Raw genomic sequence first — 17,729 nt, 5'->3', positions numbered from 1 at the left:
GGGGGTCATTAATGGATGTTAGAAAAATCGATGTCCATGGCCATCTTTATGATAATGCGCAATGCATTTACATGAGAAGCCTGCAGAACGTTCTAAAAATGTAAAACATGTTAAAATTAGAGAAATAATAATCAGCGTATTCTAGTGTTTGATTTTCACAATATATTCTGATTTATGTGATGCTCTATGGCAGTGTTAGAAAGAATGATATCAACAATATGCATAAGGATAGTCATAATAATCATGTGATTTTGGGTGAGCGATGTGAAAAGACTCGACTTGCTGCGGTAACATGAAACTGCTGGGGCAAATGATACCAGTTTCCGGAAGAATGTTAGTTTCCACAGTCGCTTTCAGTGAAGTATATGGCGGGACTACAGTAGGGCTGCCAATAATGACTACAAGTGAGCCTGATTTAAGGCCCTCAGGCAAGCGAAGGATAATGGTCAGAGATAGATTCTCCTTTGTTGCATTCACAGAGGAGGCCACGAGTCACCCGGATGATGCTTATGTCGTGTGAAGGAGGGCATAGAATGGACGTAACAACTCGTTTCGGTACTTTAAAGGGGGAAAAAGTAATCAGAGATTGGTCTTTACGCGGATCAGGGAGAAATCAAACGTTAATTTTCTTTGAGAAAGAGAGGTGACAGAAGATTTGTCGAGATGGAAACGAAAAGTCTACGAAGATGATGGAGCCAGGTAACCTCTAAATATTAAATAAATACCCGTACTAACAATTGATTCACCGGGTGCTACTACATTGAGTTAATATATCTGGAGAAATAATGAGCTGCATAGATGTGTTGGGTCCACGGCCCTGTAGCTGTCCAATGCAATATGGAAATTAAATCAACTGAACCATTTCTATCTCTCAGTTCTCTACACTTTACAACAATTTGGAGTTAGAAGCAGAGAGACACGGTGCAATACACATAGACAACGGTGCCTTCAGCACTGCTAATCCACGCCAACCACAATGCCGTCAGTACCGTCCTTCCATGCACCATCCAATTGCTTCTTAAATGTTGCCCTTTTATTGGCCAGCCACTTACATACAACTTAATTCTTATACTCACCACCTTTTGTGGGTACAGACAATTGTGTTCATGCTATTCTCACGTTTGTATTAAAAATAAAACCCTCCTACTCGAAGCCTATAAATTGAACTCATGTCCCAGCATCCTCCAGCTCCCCTCAGTTTTATATTTCCATACCCCTAGGAAAAAGAGTTTACCATCTTGTTTACTGTGTTTTCTTTTTGGCTATTTGTTTGCAAATTATTACTGAACTGGTACATAACCTTACCTATCAGGTTCAGCGTCCTTGTTAAGTTCATGTAATATCCCGTCATATTGTTGTAGGCATGGCATGTATAATTGCCACTGTTATTTCGGCGAACCTCCACCAGATCCAGCTTTGGCCCCGTGTGATCCAACGTTTCACCATTAAAGAACCACTTGAACTCGGCACGCGGAATGGACTGCGCAGAACACTCGAAGGTGACATTTGTTCCCAGTGTAATATCCTCATCCATTGGTTTTACAGACAAATTCATATTCTCTGGTCCATCTATAAAACAGCAAAGTTTTCCATTGATAGTATTGGAAACCTTTAATTTTGGCAGCGTTATGATTCAGTTTGCTAGATTTCTCAACAATCCACATAGATATTAGTTCCGTTGTTAGTGCAACTAAGGTTTGTAACTCCGTTCCTACACTTTTGCAAGTTCAGAAGCAGCTGTTCCTCCGAGATCAGCACCGGTCTCTCTCAATACTCCATGAATGCTTAAATCTTCAAGATTGACAAAATATACAGGGACCAAGATCTAAATCAATGCACCCTCCCAACAAACCAACGAAACACTTTGTTTTCGCATCTCTAAGCGACTGCAATGCAGACAGTTTATACCAGGCCTGTCCACGTGATCTGCATGAACGAACATATGAACTTCGGTTAGTTCTCCCTTCGGCCCGCAAATTTCCAGAACAACAAAAAAAGAACTATCCTTATTGCTAATAAGGATCTGTGGATTACAGAACAGCTGTAATTACAACTGTTCTGTAATTCATGCACTATCCTGCTGGATCGCTTCTGCACCATCTCTAAAGCCCCCACATTCTTCTCGGAATTGCAATAATTAAACTCCACATAATATTATAACAGTGATATAACCTGTTTTATATTGCATGCAGCGATCAAAAAAGAAAGAGAGCAAGGAACAAGAAGGGGGTGGGGGAGGGATTGGAAGGGAAGTAAATTAAGGAAATGGAAGAAAAGAAAATGAAGGATAGGAAGCAATAGGAAGGGATGTAGAAGGGTGTAAAGGGAAGAAAATTGATGGGAAGGGAGAGGAAGGGGAGGAAAAAGGAGGATAGGGAGATGGAGAAGAATAGAAAGGGAAGGAAAGGAAACAGAAGGGTGAAAAGGGGTGCAATAAGGTAAGGGAAGGAAAGGAATGGAAAGCAAGGAGAGAGAAGGGAATGGAAAACATAGGAAGGGAAGACAAGAAAAGAGAAAGGGATCAAAGGGGATTAAAAGGGAAGAGAAGAAAGGGAAAGGACATGACAGAGAAAGAAAGGGAATGAACCAGAACGAAACAGCAGTGAAGAGAATGGAAAAAATGGAATGGATGTGATGGGAAGGAAAGTGAAGCGAAGAAAAGGGAAAGAAATGAGTGTAAAGGGAATGGAAGAGAAATGACGGAAAGGAAAGGGTATGGAAGAGAAGGAAAGGGTAGGGAAGGCACGAGAAGAAAACGGAAGGAAAGAAGATGAAAGGGAAGGGGATGAAAAAATAAAAATGGAAGAGATGGGACAGAAAGGAAGGAGAAAGGAAGAGATGAGAAGGAAGAGAAGGGAATGGAAGAGAAGGCAAGAGAGGGGAAGCATAGGTAGGGAAAGGAAAGGAAAGGGCAGAAAGGGACGTGAAGAAACAAAGTGGAAGGATAGAGAGGAGGAACAGAATGAAAGGGAGGAGAAACAAAGGTGATTGGAAAGGAAAAGAAGGGAAAGAAAGAAACAGAATGAATACAAAGGTACTAACAAAAAACAGAATGTAAGTGAAGGGAGGAGAAGAATGTGGAATGGATGGGGAGACAGGGGAAGGAAACGGATGCAAAGAAAATGGAATGGAAGAAAAGGGAAGGGAAGAGATGGGAAGAGATTCAAAAATGGAAGAGAAAGGAAGGGGAAAGAAAGACAAGGGAATACAAGAGAAGGAAGCGTAAGGAAGATGTGAGAAGAAAGTGGAGATGGAAGGGAGGTGAAGTAAAATGGAAGAGAATAGAAGGGAAGGAAATGAAAGGGAAATATTGAGCTGGAAAAAGAAAGGTATGGAAGTAAAGAGCAGGGTGAGCAGGGGATGGAAGAGAATGGAAGGGAAGAAAAGGAAGGGGCGGAAAAGGGAAGGGAAAGAACGTAAAGTAAGGAGAAGAGAAGGAAGGGAGGGGAAGAAAGGAAACAGGAACAGAAGGGAAGGGAAGGGGAGGGAAGGAAAGCATATTAAAAACGGAAAAGAAGGAAGAGGAAGTTAACTGAATGGAGTGGGAAGAAGAGAATGGGAGAGAAAGGAAGGAAAGGGAAGAACATAGAATGAATGAGGAGGGAAGGGGAGAAATGATAATAAAGCGGATGGAATGGAAGGGATGGAAAGGCAAGGGAAGTGAAGAGATGGAATGGAAGGGCATAAAAATACGATCAATTCTACCATTGAATCGAAAGATATTTATACTCACAGAAAACTGTCAGATTTCTTAAATCACTTATTTGCGTACTAACAGGGTTGTGCCCCTCACACTGATAACCTCCAGAATCGGACCTATTGACTGATGCAATTGTTATTGTCAGATTATCCGCCGATATGTTCATTCTGTCGTGATATTGCAGCAATTCTCCGTCTTTCAACCAACGAATCGTGGGTGAATCACCAGTGACTTCACAAAACAGTGTGAGAATCCCATGGCCCTCCAAGACCTCAGAAACGTTGGCTACAACTATAGGCTTCGAAACTGGAACTAAAAGACACAGCATATAATTTCGTAAATCCCAGCATGTTGGTTGTTTTTTTTTCATGGAATATATTTTAATTACAACAAGCAAAGCAGATTTTACTATTTTCTTTTAAGAAGAACGTTAACATCTTTGTTTCATTGGTACTTAATGTATTGATGGTATATTTCTCATAATTATATTAAAACATATTGTTCAGGTGTTTGCAACAATAGAGGACGAGGATTTGCGTGCCAGTCATAAACATGTATTCCTACTAAACATTGAGAGTTCAACTATACAAGCCGACTAAAAATCAGGGCTGTTTCCAGCAATATAAATAGACCATGTGGGAAAATATGCTATTGTTACAGGTCAGATATTATGAAAGTACAGAGTACTTCGCTGGGGTATTCAAAGGGAAATAACAAGTTGCCTCATTGTTCAAGTATTGTTTCAATGCAATGCATTGTACTGTTCTGAGCATACCAGAATTCGCTAGGGAGTATATAACAAGTGACATTCATTTTTCATTCTTCCAACCAGACGAAGTTGTTGCGCAATGAAGACGAACTAGGAGCCCAACTCCATGTCTCCATGAAAGTAAGCGGCACTGTTCAACAATATGTTACAAATGGTGTTTTGCACTCTTGCCTTCATCGGTAAGGGCACTAAGTACAGATACTGGGACGTTTTGTTGCAGTTGTTCAAGAAGATCGTGAACATAGATAATGTAAAAGAATATACACTCTTCCAGGGGAAGGAAATTGTAACTCGTAAACACACGCTCCAACTGACTGGCAGAATATTTAAAAGGGGCCCGAGGTGCAATTCTTTCACGGAGAGGGCGGTTAGTACATAGAACGTGCTTCCAGAGGAAGTTGTTCAAGCAGGTATATTAATAACATTTCCAAAACATTTGAATCAGTAAATGGATAGGCCGGTTACATTACTCTCTGGTCCTATGTCTCCTTGATTCTAGGGGGTGACTTTATAATGCTTAATAATCAAGTTTTCCTACCAACAGCATAGCTTGGCCCATTAATCTTCACAGGGTACGGCACTGCGGTAACTATTGTGCATTAAGTTTCTGCCTTGCTTGTGAAGAGATGTTCCATAATATTTTGGACAAGAGGCGTTGCATTTGAGTTTTAGCCACAATTTAAAACTTACCTAGGTTGATGGTGCATTGCAAAACTGCCAGGAGCACCATCTCTCGGGAATGTTTTAAAGTAGGGCAACAGAAAGCTTTAGGGACTATTCGTACCTTCGAATTTACCCGATTGATCAACAATGCTATACAATGAATGAAATATGTTCTTCACATGTTCGTCTTCCAACAAATCATTTGTTGTCAGCGGGTGGAGCAGTGTAAAGTGATGGTCGAACTTTCGGATCAAATCTCTAGATCAACAAAGACTATTTATTTCTTCTCACTGGTTCAATGAACACAATTAATTCCTACAGCAGATTTTTGTTGCTCCACATTCCAGCATCTGTCTAAGAAATATTGCTATTAGTCTTACATCAACATCATCCTACCAACCTTGTGGACTCCTCTATTCATCACCATCAATCACCAATAAATCAGAAATATAATTCAATGTTGATGTCAGTGATGTTCAGGAAATTTCATGTCAATATATCTGGCTTGTTCACCCTATGTTACTACAGTCGGAACGTTACAAAACTGCAGAAAGATGGACGGGCGTTTGGAAGGTTGCAGAAAAATAATATTTATTTCTTGATTTATAATTCAATAAATGGGCTATTATACCATATATTTATAGAGCACATCTGCAAACCATTATTTCTGAAACATCTCAATATGTATTTCTAACTTCGTATGAACACATTTATTCGGCGATTTTGTACAATTCTTCTTTCCATATAGCCGTAAAGCACAAACAAAAGGCATTGACCTTAGCCTAACAATTTGCACAGATTGACTAACGCATTTTTTGCAGAAGTATATATCTTGAAATGTAAGCAGAAATATAAGGTTAAGAAATTAATAATATGTACTGATTTCAAAATGCCCTCTGACATCTGCCGCGTACAAAGATTGCTTTAAGTTCATTGATTCGGATCATAAAATCTAGGTTGATATTTCAACCATGATGTTAAGGATGGTTCTAAGTATTCATATTAATGTAATTCAGATGAAACCTCAAACTCAATATAGGCTAGTATTTTAGTGGACAGACCATCCAGCTTGCAATGTTGTGCTGAACTCTATGACAATTTCTAGAAACAATAGATTTCCTGTCTCTCATCTATATCTATATATTCATAAACAAGATTCTACAGTCAGATGAACATTAGAGCATGGAGACAATATTACGTCTTTCCAATCTCTGAGAAAGTGTCAGCATTCCTAAGCGCCCGACTCAGCTCTTCCCACCACTGACGCTGCATGGCCTGCTGAATATTTCCAAAAAATTCTGTTTATTATGCATCTCTTAAACCCTGTTACAGTTTGTCTCGGGGGGTTACTGGAGATGAAGAGCTTGTTGAAAGAAAAATTTAAAGTAATTGAAAATATACCAATATTTATCAATCTATATTAGAGGAAATTCACTTAGCAGTTTAACAAATGGTGTGACCTGTCTGCGAGAGCTTTGAAAACATATCGGTGTCAATGGAGTTTCTGCATTTATTGTTCGAACTGGATTGTCATCTCTCTACCATTGGGCTGTCATGCCAGCCTGTATGACCCACGGGGAGGAATTGAACAGCCGACTTTAACGGGTAATATAACTTCAGGCGCCTTTTCCATGTCAAATGTGGATATTGGTTGAAGGATTTATAGAAGAGTGATAAGGAACTCTGATCAATAAACAAATCTGAAGTGATATGATCCAGCGTTTACACTATTACTTGCAGTTAAATTTCGTTTGATAAAAATAAAATATATTCTTTCCCCGATAGTGACTTTATGTTTATTGTAACGGGAGCAAGGGAAATTGGTAACTACGAACACAAGAAACTCTTCTTCTTGGAATAAAATATCACATTTCCTTTTGATTCGCGAAATGTGAAGTCATCTAATATTTTAATTATTTGCCTACCGTACACCACAATTATTTCTGCGTCATTTCCTACTTGTGAATAGACAAAACTGAATGTTGATCCACAGCTTGATTATCTGATCATTAATTCTTATTTACATATCACCTCCAGTATTTTGTCCCTTCTCCACTCACTTCACATCCCAGCGTCTCCGCAGCCACACGTCCAGTTTCACACACAAGAATTCCTCCATCGATCCCCAGCCATTCCATTGTTTCTCACTGTCGTTCACCCTTCCGATAATAGTCCTCATTCTCACATCCTATGTGTATCCAAATCTGCAAAGCTAACAGCTTCTTTTGTTCCTGCTGTTCTCCCTCCATTACATGTCTGCTCTCTTCACATTCCCATTCTAACCAAACTACACCATCTTTTAGCGTTTTTCTCTCCCCCCCCCCACCCGATCCCTCTCTCTCCCCCTCCTCTCTCTCTCACATGCACACAAACACACACTCTCACACTCACATGCATTACTCCCAACTCCACTCCGAGCTGGCCTTATATGCCTTTGACCCCTGTCCAGTTCACCGATCGTGTTACTTATGGAACCTATCGGCTAATTGAAGATCTAATGTTATTGTAAGCCCTCTTGCAGTAAACAGTGTTGTTAAACATCCGGGCTTGCGTTTTATTGTTCTGTAAAATGCAACTCCACATCACGTTTCTGCATAATTTCTTTAACAGTCCCCGAATGCCGTTTACAGGACTTCCAATGTTTCCTTTCTAAAATTTCCTTTAAGATTGTATGCCTTTCTATTTGTTGCAGAGATCATTGTTTTGAAGTTCTTAACTGTGCATTCAATTTGTACAGGTGATTTCATCCTGCTCATAATAGCTTTCAATGCACCCACTCAAAACAGCTCAAGTTGCTTTTAGGACAATAAAGAACGTCGTGGCCATTATTAACTTCTGTATATTTTAGGGAAGAGTCTAAAGATTAAGGGATATCTGAGAAGTCGCTTCGAACGTAATGTGACCAACTGAGTTTTCCACAAAAAATTTAGATAAGGCTTACTTTGAGGACCATGAAAGGCAGTTCCCAAAATAGAATGGCTGGCATGGTAAGTAGAATGAAATGTGAGGGTTTGACATTGCAGGTGGTTCTATCGTTATGTTTGTCCTTACGTACAGAATCACAAAATTATTGAATGGCTACGGCATGGGAGGATGCTATTCGGGCCATCCATTCCTAATTGGGTCTGTATAGCCAATAAAAACAAGACCTGCTTTCCCACCTGTTCTCCGCATAACACCATGTGGAGAAATTAACCGGATCATTGTTGAAACTTCTTTATACGCATGAGGAACACCAGAGGATTGGAGGATATCCAACGTTGTTCCACGATTGAACAAAAGCTCTAAACATAAACCAGGAAATTATTCGCCAATGACTCCGACTTTAGTTGTGGCAAATTTACTGGAAGATATTCTAAACGTCTGGGTAGACATGGATTGATTATGATTAATCGGTATGGCTTCATCCCTACTAGGTTATGTCTAATCAGTCTTATAGGGTTTTTCAAGGAAGCTACCAGGAAAGTGGATAAAGGCAAGGCAGTGGATGTTGTCTACATAGACTTTAGCAAGGCATTTGACAGGTCCCGCATGGGAGGTACTGTTCGGCATTCACGATGAGGTAGCAAATTGGATTAGGCATTAGTTTTCTGGGAGGAGCTAAAGTGATAGCAGTATGTTGCCACCTCTGACTGGAAGCATGTGCCGCAGGAATCGGTGCTGCTTCCTTTGTTGTTTGTCATCTTCGTCAATGCTCTAGATGATAATGTTCTTAACTAGATCAGCAAATTTACGATGACACAATAGGATTGGGGGTGTAGTCGACAGTAAGGAAGGCTATCTCTCCTTGCAGAGGGATCAGCATCAGCTGGAAAATAGGATGAAAATGCAGATGGAATTTAATGCATAATACTTCCGTCGGACCAACCAGGGTAGCTCCTAAAGAATTGACGTTAGAGGGCAGCGAAATATAGTAGACCAAAGTGATTTGGGAACAGAGATATATAATTTGTTGAAAGTGTCGACACACGTAAATAGGGTTGTAAGGAAGGCTTTCGGAACACTAGCCTTCATAAATCAATGTACTAAGTACAGAAGCTGGGAGTTTATTATGAAGTTGTATAAGACGTTGATGAAGCCTAACTTGTAGTGTTGTGTACCGGTTTGTTAACTACTTGAAAGAAAGATGTAACAAGTTTGAAAGGGTGCAGAGAAAATTTACAAGGATGTTGCTGGATCTGGTGACCTAAGTTAAAGGAAAAGATTGAATAGGACTGTGTAATTTAGAAAGTGGTAGTCTGAGAGGAAATTTGACATAGGTATACAACATCATGACGAGTAATGCAAGCATTATTTTCAACAGCATAGGTAGGGCAAATGCAAGCAGGCTTTTTTTTTCCCATTGAGATTAGGTGGGACTCAACCAGAGGTCATGGCTTAACGTTGAAAGGTGAGGTTTAAAGGGGACTTGAGGGGAAACATCTGCGCTCAGAGGGTTCTGAGAGTGTGGAATGAGCTGTCAACCCCCGTCGTCTATGCGAGGTCGAATTCAACGTTTGATAGCCGTTTGGATTGTTAATGGATAATAGGGGGGTTATGGTCCTGGTGTATGTTGTTGGAGTAGGCCGTTTAAGTGCTTTTGGTCTGGAATATATCGGCCGAAATGCCTGTTTCTATTTTATTTTCTATGATTCTGTGACTCTCTAATGAACGTTAGTCAACGTCTGCTTCCATGTAGTCAAATACCAACGGGCATCGTTTTAAGCTGAGTGGAGAAGTTTCATGAAGCTGCATGAGGCACGTTTACACAAACAGAATTGTGGTTTCTGCCGATGGGAACTGATACGATAGTAATGCTCGAGGCGTTGAAAGAGGCGCATAAATAGAAATGGATGGAGGGTTATCGGCAACGCACGGGCATATGTGCAGTTTAAATTAATGGCATAGGCTTTACAGCCAGAACGCACAGAAGGGGATGTTGCTGTGTTGGGTTCTTCAATGTCATTGGTTGCCAGCAAAGTTAAGGATTAAGTAGTTTCATGTAATTACCATTCCTGTTAGACAGTAATTTAAATTGCAGAAGATCGACAGACATTTTGAAATAGGATTTTCCCCTCATACAAATAACTTTTGTTTTATCTTGTAATGACTTACTCAAGTTCCTCTAGTTCAAAGAAACAGACTGTCAGCATTGGAACCTCATTCGATGTATGAGATCATACTTTATTCTTGTCAACTTTAATAAGTGCAAGCCACTCCTAGAAGACAGAGCCTTCAAGCCTGGAGTCTCTGACTCTTAAGTGCGGAAATCACCACGGGGAAAAGAAAACACCAATGGTCCTTCCAAAACCTTAATTAACTGCAACAACACAATCTCACACTTACATTAAGCTCCTTTAACAGTTATGACCCATTCCAGACATAACCCTGAATATAAAGGAAGTGGGAAAATACATCAGTCGATAATTGGGGATGACATGTTTTAACAAATAGAAATAGAGAAAATACAAAGGCATAGTGTACCTACATTAAAAAAGAAATTAACTATGGAAGTAACTCTGAATTGTGTAGGTCACTCATGGGAAGCATTGGAGGTACTAAACGAGGGACTTCACATCAAGTTCCAACGGGTAGGACATGGAGGATAATGAGACCACAGTGCAATGTGCTAATAATGCCAGAGCCTATTGTGAGCAAGAAGGAGCTGCATTGCGTCTATTAATTAAATTAGCGTGAATGAGTCTTCAGGCCCTATGTAATCCGTCCCAAGTTATTTAGAGATGCAGGAGAGGAGGTTGCTCTCATCTTGACAACGTTATTTTCATCCACTCTGGCCAGAGGAATGTAGGATTACCTCTGAGCTAATTTGTTCAAGCAGGACAGCACTGATAATACAGATCACGAAATGTCTGCGAGCCTCACCACGAGTGATAAGGGAGCCATTGGAAAATATTAATGTGAATGTGATATACTGTACTCACATTGGGAAAAACGTGTGTGTCGCAGATCATTCGTAATAAACTTGATAAATTCTTTTGGTAATTGACCAAGGAGTTAAATGACAGGAGGGCTGTTGCTACTGTCTGCTTTGTTATTAATAAGGCATTTGAAAAAAAGGTTTCTCCTCATGTTCTGATCGATAGGATTACGATGCATGAGATCCGTGTTGATTTGGTAGATTGGACTAAACATTGGATACAGAAGACACAGAGAGAAGTATACAGAACTACGTGAAGTATAAATTGGGTAGCTCGTTACAGTATTTTACGAGGGTGTGAATATCAAATACAAGACTTTAAAGTAAAAATTCTGAACTTCTGAAAGAAATGTTATCAATGTAGTACGGAGACTACATTCAATTAAGCAGTCTGATGGCCTGGTGGAATAAACTGTTACAGAGCCTATTGGTCCTGGCTTTACTGCTGCGGTACCGTCTCCCGGATGGTGGCAGCTGGAACATTCTGGGCTTGGGGTGACTCAGGTCCCCAATGATTCTTGTAAATGTCCTGAATAGTGGAAAGTTCACATGCACAGATGCACTGGGCTGTCCGCACCACTCTCTGCAAAGTCCTGCGATTGAATAAAGTACAGTTCTCGTACCAGGCAGTGATACAGCTTATCAGGATGCTCTGAGTTGTGCCCCTGTAGAATGTCCTTAGGATTTTGGTCTCATGCCGAACTTTTTCAGCCGTCTGAGGTAAAAAGGGAACTTTTGTGCTTTTTACACCACACAGCCAGTGCGTAGAGACCAAATAAAATCCTTGGTGATGTGTTTATCAAGGAACCTGAAGCTGTTCATCCTATAAACTCCAGATCCATTGATGTCAATAGGGGTGAGGCTGTCTCCGTGACTCCTGTAGTCCCCAACCAGCTCCTCTGCTTTTGCGACATTGAGGGAGAGGTTGTTTTCTTGGTACCACTGTCAGAGTGATGACTTCTTCTCTGTAGATTGCTTCCTTATTATTGGAGATAAGGCCAATCAATGTTAGATCATCTGCAAACTTAATTAGCTGTTTGGAGTTGTAAGTGGTGACATAGTGGTGGAAATACATAGAGTAGAGGACGGGGCTTAATGTGCAGCCCTGGGGACTCCTGTGTTGAGGACCAGAGGGACAGAGGTGAGGGAGCTCACTCGTAACACCTGCTGTTGATCTGACAGGAAGTCCAGAATCCAATGACACAAGACAGGTTGAAGACCGAGGTCTCTGAGCTGCTTGTCGAGCCTGGAGGGAATTATAGTGTTGAATGTTGTAGTCCAAAAACAGCATGCTCACATGATCATTCCACCTCTCTAGGTGACTAAGGACGGTGTGTAGAAATGTGACTGTTGTGTCATTTGTTGATCGTTTGTGTTGGTAGGGGAATTGTAGGTGGTCCAGTATGGGTGGTAGCATGCTGCAGATGTAGTCCATAATAAGCATCTCAAAGAATTTGCTTATTATTGAGGTGAGTCGTTCAAACATGTTACCTCGGTCTTTTTAGGTACAGGGACAATGGTGGATGTTTTGAAACAAGAGGGCTCTCTACACGGAGAGGGGGAGAGATTACAAATCTATGCAAACACGCCTGCCAATTTTGCTGTGCACACTCCGAGTTCCCGCCCTGGGTTGTCTGGCTGTTCACTCGTTGGAATCATTTGCTTACTTCAATCTCAGAGAAGACCAAGGTGCAAGTCGTATTGGCAGCTCTCCAGACGGGGTGGGGGGGGGTGGGGGCTTAGTGTTGGCGAAATCGAACGGAGCGTAAAAAAGATTTAGCTCATCAGGGAGAGAGGCAACGATGCTAGCAGCATCACTGTGTTTACTTTGAATCTGCGATGGTGTTCTGAATTTGCCATAAACTGCACGTGTTGTTGGTGGAGGTTTGTGTCTGGATCTTGTCCCTATGTTGTCGCTTCGCTGCCTTGATGACTTTGCATGGATCATAGCTGCATTTCTTGAGTTCCTGCTGGTTACCGGCGGCGAAAGCTCTGTCTCGTGTGATGAGTGCAGCGCGCCCGGAACTGTTGATCCAGGGTTTCTGCTTTGTATAGACCCTGACCAATTTTTGGGGGACAAAGTCCTTGATGCACTTACGGATGAACCTCGTGACCCCTTCCGTGAACTCGGAGACATCTTCATCGCGAAAGACATTCCAGTTGACATAATCAAAACAGTCCTGAATCATGGAGACTGGTTTGTCAAGCCAACAGTGAACGGTTTGAACTATGGCCGCCTCTTGTTTCAGCTTCTGCCTCTAAACGGGCAGAAACAGGGTGTTTTATTTTACGAGCTCCGTATTTTCCTGCTGCTACGAAAAGCCTCGTTAAAAATTGTGGACTCTGAAACCTCATTCTATCTCCAAATATACTAGTGTTTAAAGTTTAAGAACATACAATCTAATATTATCCGAAATGTCTTCAGTTACTCGAGAACAAAGATCACATTTTCATCGAATTAAAGTCATCTGCACTTCTTTCCTTCATATGATCATCAAATGTTACTTTGTTTTCAACATTCGAAGAAATGTACTTATTCCTTTCTTGTAATAAAATAAATTTATTCCTTCCACCAACAGAAATTCAACTTTGGCTACGACAAACTGCATTCATTTCTGCTCTGTCACTTTACCATTTTTTTTCCAGACAAGACATTCTTCTGCGGTGGTTTTTAATGAAGACAAGCTTTAAAATCATGGATTTCTCAGTTCAAGTAATTCGACCTCTCCTGCATTAAATCTCCTAAATGGAGATTTAATATTTTGTAGATGCTGAAATTTGGAGCAACAAACAATCTGTTGAAGAATATCAAGGGGTCGCACAGCATCTGTGGCGAGAAAGGTACTGTCCACTGTTGGGATCAAAACCCTTTAACTGTTGCTATTGCATTCCTGTATCATTTCTACACTATACTGTATATAACTGAAATACTCCTTACAGAAAATTATTTCATTTTCCCGTGAAGCCCCTTTTTCAGGCTACTGTGCTATGCCGGACTTATTTTTATCAGGTAATATTTGGCACCTTTTGTTCTACTTCAAAGTAACTGAGTACCCCTGTGTTCTGTTAGTGATATCACACGCAATTATCTCGAATTTCAATCCATTACTACAGTACGGAAGCAACAGAGTCAATCCTAGACCGAGGTGCTTAATTCTCATTGGCAGAAATCCCCACAGTGTAGATACTCTGAGTAACGTTAGAAGGCAAGGGAATTACGCCGAAATAAGAGAATTAGAACAAATATTCAAGGTAAAGCACCCATAAATTTTTGGTTCTCTTCTATCGTCAGGAAGTCTAAAATATATATATATATATATGAAAATACTAACACAATGTTCTTGCCCAAGGCATTTCTATCAATAGCGTGCAGTCGTACTAACATTGTAAAATATTAGTCAGGCCAAAGTTGTGTGTAGTTCCTTCAAGTCTATTTACCACGTGACAGAAATTACGAAGCACGGTTGCAGATCGTGCAGATGAAATGCACAGAATATGTTCTCTTCTTGAACAGTAAAGCACAGACAATGTAAGATTGCCGAGATAATATTGTTTACTGTCCAGTGATGGAGGCTGAGGACAATAACATTGCAGAATGTCTAATCTGAGTGGACCAGCTGGGAAGGATTCACATTCCTTAGCAATGGGGTAGACATCTAAATAGTGTACGTGCATTTTTAGGGATTAGAAGGAGTTTTCCAGCAAAAGATGACGGTGGTTTGAACTTACTACCAGCAACAGAATCTATGTGGGAACGCTCATGAAACGTTTATTTTACTTAGAATTTCGTCATGATAAAAAAAAGACAAAGGGAGAAGAACACTGTGAAACAGACGGGACATTAGGAGTCGAAATAAAACAGCATTTTAGGTCAACGAACGTCATCAGGACTGGAACTTCGAGGAGGTGCGTGGCTCAACGAGGGATTGGGAGTAATGAAGCAAGCGAAGGAATTTTGTGACAGTGTGCAGATAATAGTTGACAGGACACTTTTTGTGCTTGGATTAATGAAAAAAAAACACACATCAGTTATGGACAAAAAAGAAAGAGAGAAGAAAAACAAATTGAATCCCACATTGTCCGGGTATATCCATATGCGAGGTGTAACAAGATGGCTGCAGAAAGATCAGACGGGTGAAGGAGAAAAAGGATCGGAAGTGCAGAGAAGGAAAGAGAAATCGAGGGCTGTTTACCGACAATAGTTATATTCCAGCTACAAAGGGCTCCAACTTGTTCACAGATGTACTGTACTCGGGAAAAATACCCAGACCCTATCAAATTATACCGTTATTTTCTGTTTAAAACATGGGTCTTTTTAGCACTTTCCCAATTCTGATGAAGAGAAAAAGCTTTTCAGGATGTATATTGTGCACATTTCTGTGACATTAAATGTACCTTTGAAACTTTTCAGGAGTTCTTGACTTGAAAAGTCGACTCCAGCTATCTATCCTCCCTCTCAGGCTATCTGCCCTGGAGAGTATCTCACCACTTTTTTTGCTGATTATTTTCATAGCAGGATCTCTACAGTGCAGAGTAGTGGGATTTGTTCAACTTTTAAGAATAGAAACAACAGTTAGAGAGTTGAAAGATAGAGAACTGGAGAAGGAGAGAGCGGACGGATAACAAAACGCTGGAGGGGAGAGAGAGAGAGTTAAGACAGAAGTGATGAGAAAGTATGAGAGATAAGATGGGTGGAGGGGATGGCCCGGCACGTTGCCCCTTTATCTCTTGTAAAAAATGAATCTTTTTCATATATGTTTTATTATGAAAGCGTTGGAAAGAGTTGACGAAGGGAGTGGGCAGAAGCTTGACAAAGATAAAAGCTTCTGAAGACATGTATTTTAAGGAAGCGAGAGGTGGTGATGGTGGACGGAGTCTGAAATGGAACCAGGGAGGGAGGGAGGGTGAGAGGACGAGGGAGACAGTGACATAGAGAGAAAGAGAGGAGAGAGAGAGAGAGAGAGAGAGAGAGAGAGAGAGAGAGAGAGAGAGAGAGAGAGAGAGAGAGAGAGAGAGAGAGAGAGAGAGAGAGAGAGATCAGAGGGAATGATCAGAGAGCAAGGAGCCAGGGAAGTGTTGAAGTGTTCAGAGTGAGTAACAGGAGATGGAATTTTTGGAGGAAAGACAGAGTGTGTGTGTGTGTGTGTGTGTGTGTGTGTGTGTGTGTGTGTGTGTGTGTGTGTGTGTGTGTGTGTGTGTGTGTGTGTGTGTGTGTGTGTGTGTGTGAGAGAGAGAGAGAGAGAGAGAGAGAGAGAAAGAGGGGGGAATGAGAGATAGATGAAGAGACATAGAGACAGAGGGAGCTATATAGAGAGAGGAAAAGAGTGGTCAGAAAAAGACAGGGAAAGAGAATGAAGCACAGAGGGTGTTTCGAAACCAAAGAGCTAAATACATCATCAATTACTGAACCACACATATCACGGTGCAGTCATTACAATGGAAACTGTTCGCAATTTTCATCAACTCTAATTGTGGCCTGATAACAGTTCCCTGAAGTTCCGGTTAATTGAATCATGAAAAACACATTACTATGACATAATAAGATGCAATCTATGATTTTGAGAGATTGCCTTCGGCCCATTGCACTCACATTCCAGTGAGCTTCACATCTCTCCTGACTCTCTCACAATAAGTTTTGCTGTTTTACTCGAATTTCTTAACAATCACCACAGACGCACTCTGCTTACCCAGAACTTCCAGTTCCATGCGGGTAGTGACTGATGAGTTGGAGAACGTCGGGTTCGTGGTAACAACATATTCTCCACTGTCGGTCACTGTCAGAGATTTGAAAGTCAGAGACCCGTTACTCAGCAACTCCACTCTGTCCGAGTAATCGTTGTTGATGTCTGTCATGTTGCCGATCCATACAGCTACGTCCCTGCAACTGAACTTCCATGTGCCGCTTCTGGAGTCGGCGGATACTTCTGCCTGAAGGACAATAGGTGCCCCCACCGCTGCGTAGATCACGTCCGTTTCGTTTTGCGCCGCGGGCGGCTCTGGCCTGACTGTAAATAGAAACGGGCCCCGAATTAGCAACGGTAGAGTAACATAGAAAATAAACCCTCGTACCACATCAGCACACACTGGGTTTCAGCAGCACCTCTCGCATGCATAACCGGGTTTTTGAAACACAAGAGCAGTATCTCACCAGCGACTATGCACAAAGTGCAAAGGAGCAGAGGGAATCCGTGGTTTTGCATTTCGGCGGAGCAGCATTCGTCTTTTGCTGCCGGCCTCTTCGCTACAGCCGCCTCTGTGCGCAACTCAGCTGGTGAGTCACATCGCCGGAATGCGCCTGTGGCCCACTTCCAATCCTCGCTCTTATCTACGTTGAAACATGCCCCCCACCCGCGGAACAGTCAAAACAATTCCCAAAAAGGCAGGAAACTCAAATTAATCGCACTTCTTCGGAACTTCCTTTCACAAGGCTCAGTTGTTTGCATTGGTCATGATAGGGAAACAGTACTGTGTGACTAAACGTCTTTCGCAGTCGCACCTCGCCCCAGATCGCACCCGCACCCCGCCCCAGATCGCACCCGCAGCTCGCCCCTGATCGCAGCCTTACCTCCGCCAACTAAATCTGCAGCCTGCGAACAACTTATTGCGCTGGAAACATAATCGCAAAGACTCAATTTTAAATAGACAAGTAACAGTTCGACGCTGAGAAACAGACAGACGTT

General features: G+C 41.5%; 1 protein-coding gene across 2 annotated transcripts in view; it reads right to left on the bottom strand.

The window, feature by feature from the left end:
* Nucleotides 1-17,444, bottom strand: part of LOC140732255 (cell adhesion molecule CEACAM5-like) — a 39,365-nt gene extending 21,921 nt beyond the window's left edge. The window contains exons 1-4 of one of the 2 annotated variants that reach the window (XM_073054626.1): nucleotides 17,198-17,444; nucleotides 16,737-17,054; nucleotides 3,734-4,012; nucleotides 1,306-1,569 (exon numbers count right to left, since the gene is read on the bottom strand). In XM_073054626.1, coding sequence (XP_072910727.1) covers nucleotides 1,306-1,569; nucleotides 3,734-4,012; nucleotides 16,737-17,054; nucleotides 17,198-17,249 — 913 coding nt within the window. In that variant the 5' untranslated portion in view covers nucleotides 17,250-17,444. The remainder of the gene's footprint in view (nucleotides 1-1,305; nucleotides 1,570-3,733; nucleotides 4,013-16,736; nucleotides 17,055-17,197) is intronic. The other variant, XM_073054616.1, reaches the window with a different exon arrangement.
* Nucleotides 17,445-17,729: the final 285 nt, after the last annotated feature.

Source organism: Hemitrygon akajei, chromosome 1 (genome assembly GCF_048418815.1).
Source record: "Hemitrygon akajei chromosome 1, sHemAka1.3, whole genome shotgun sequence".
Classification (NCBI taxonomy): domain Eukaryota; kingdom Metazoa; phylum Chordata; class Chondrichthyes; order Myliobatiformes; family Dasyatidae; genus Hemitrygon; species Hemitrygon akajei.
Note: the sequence above shows the minus strand (reverse complement) of the source record. Positions and strands in the feature narration are given on the sequence as shown.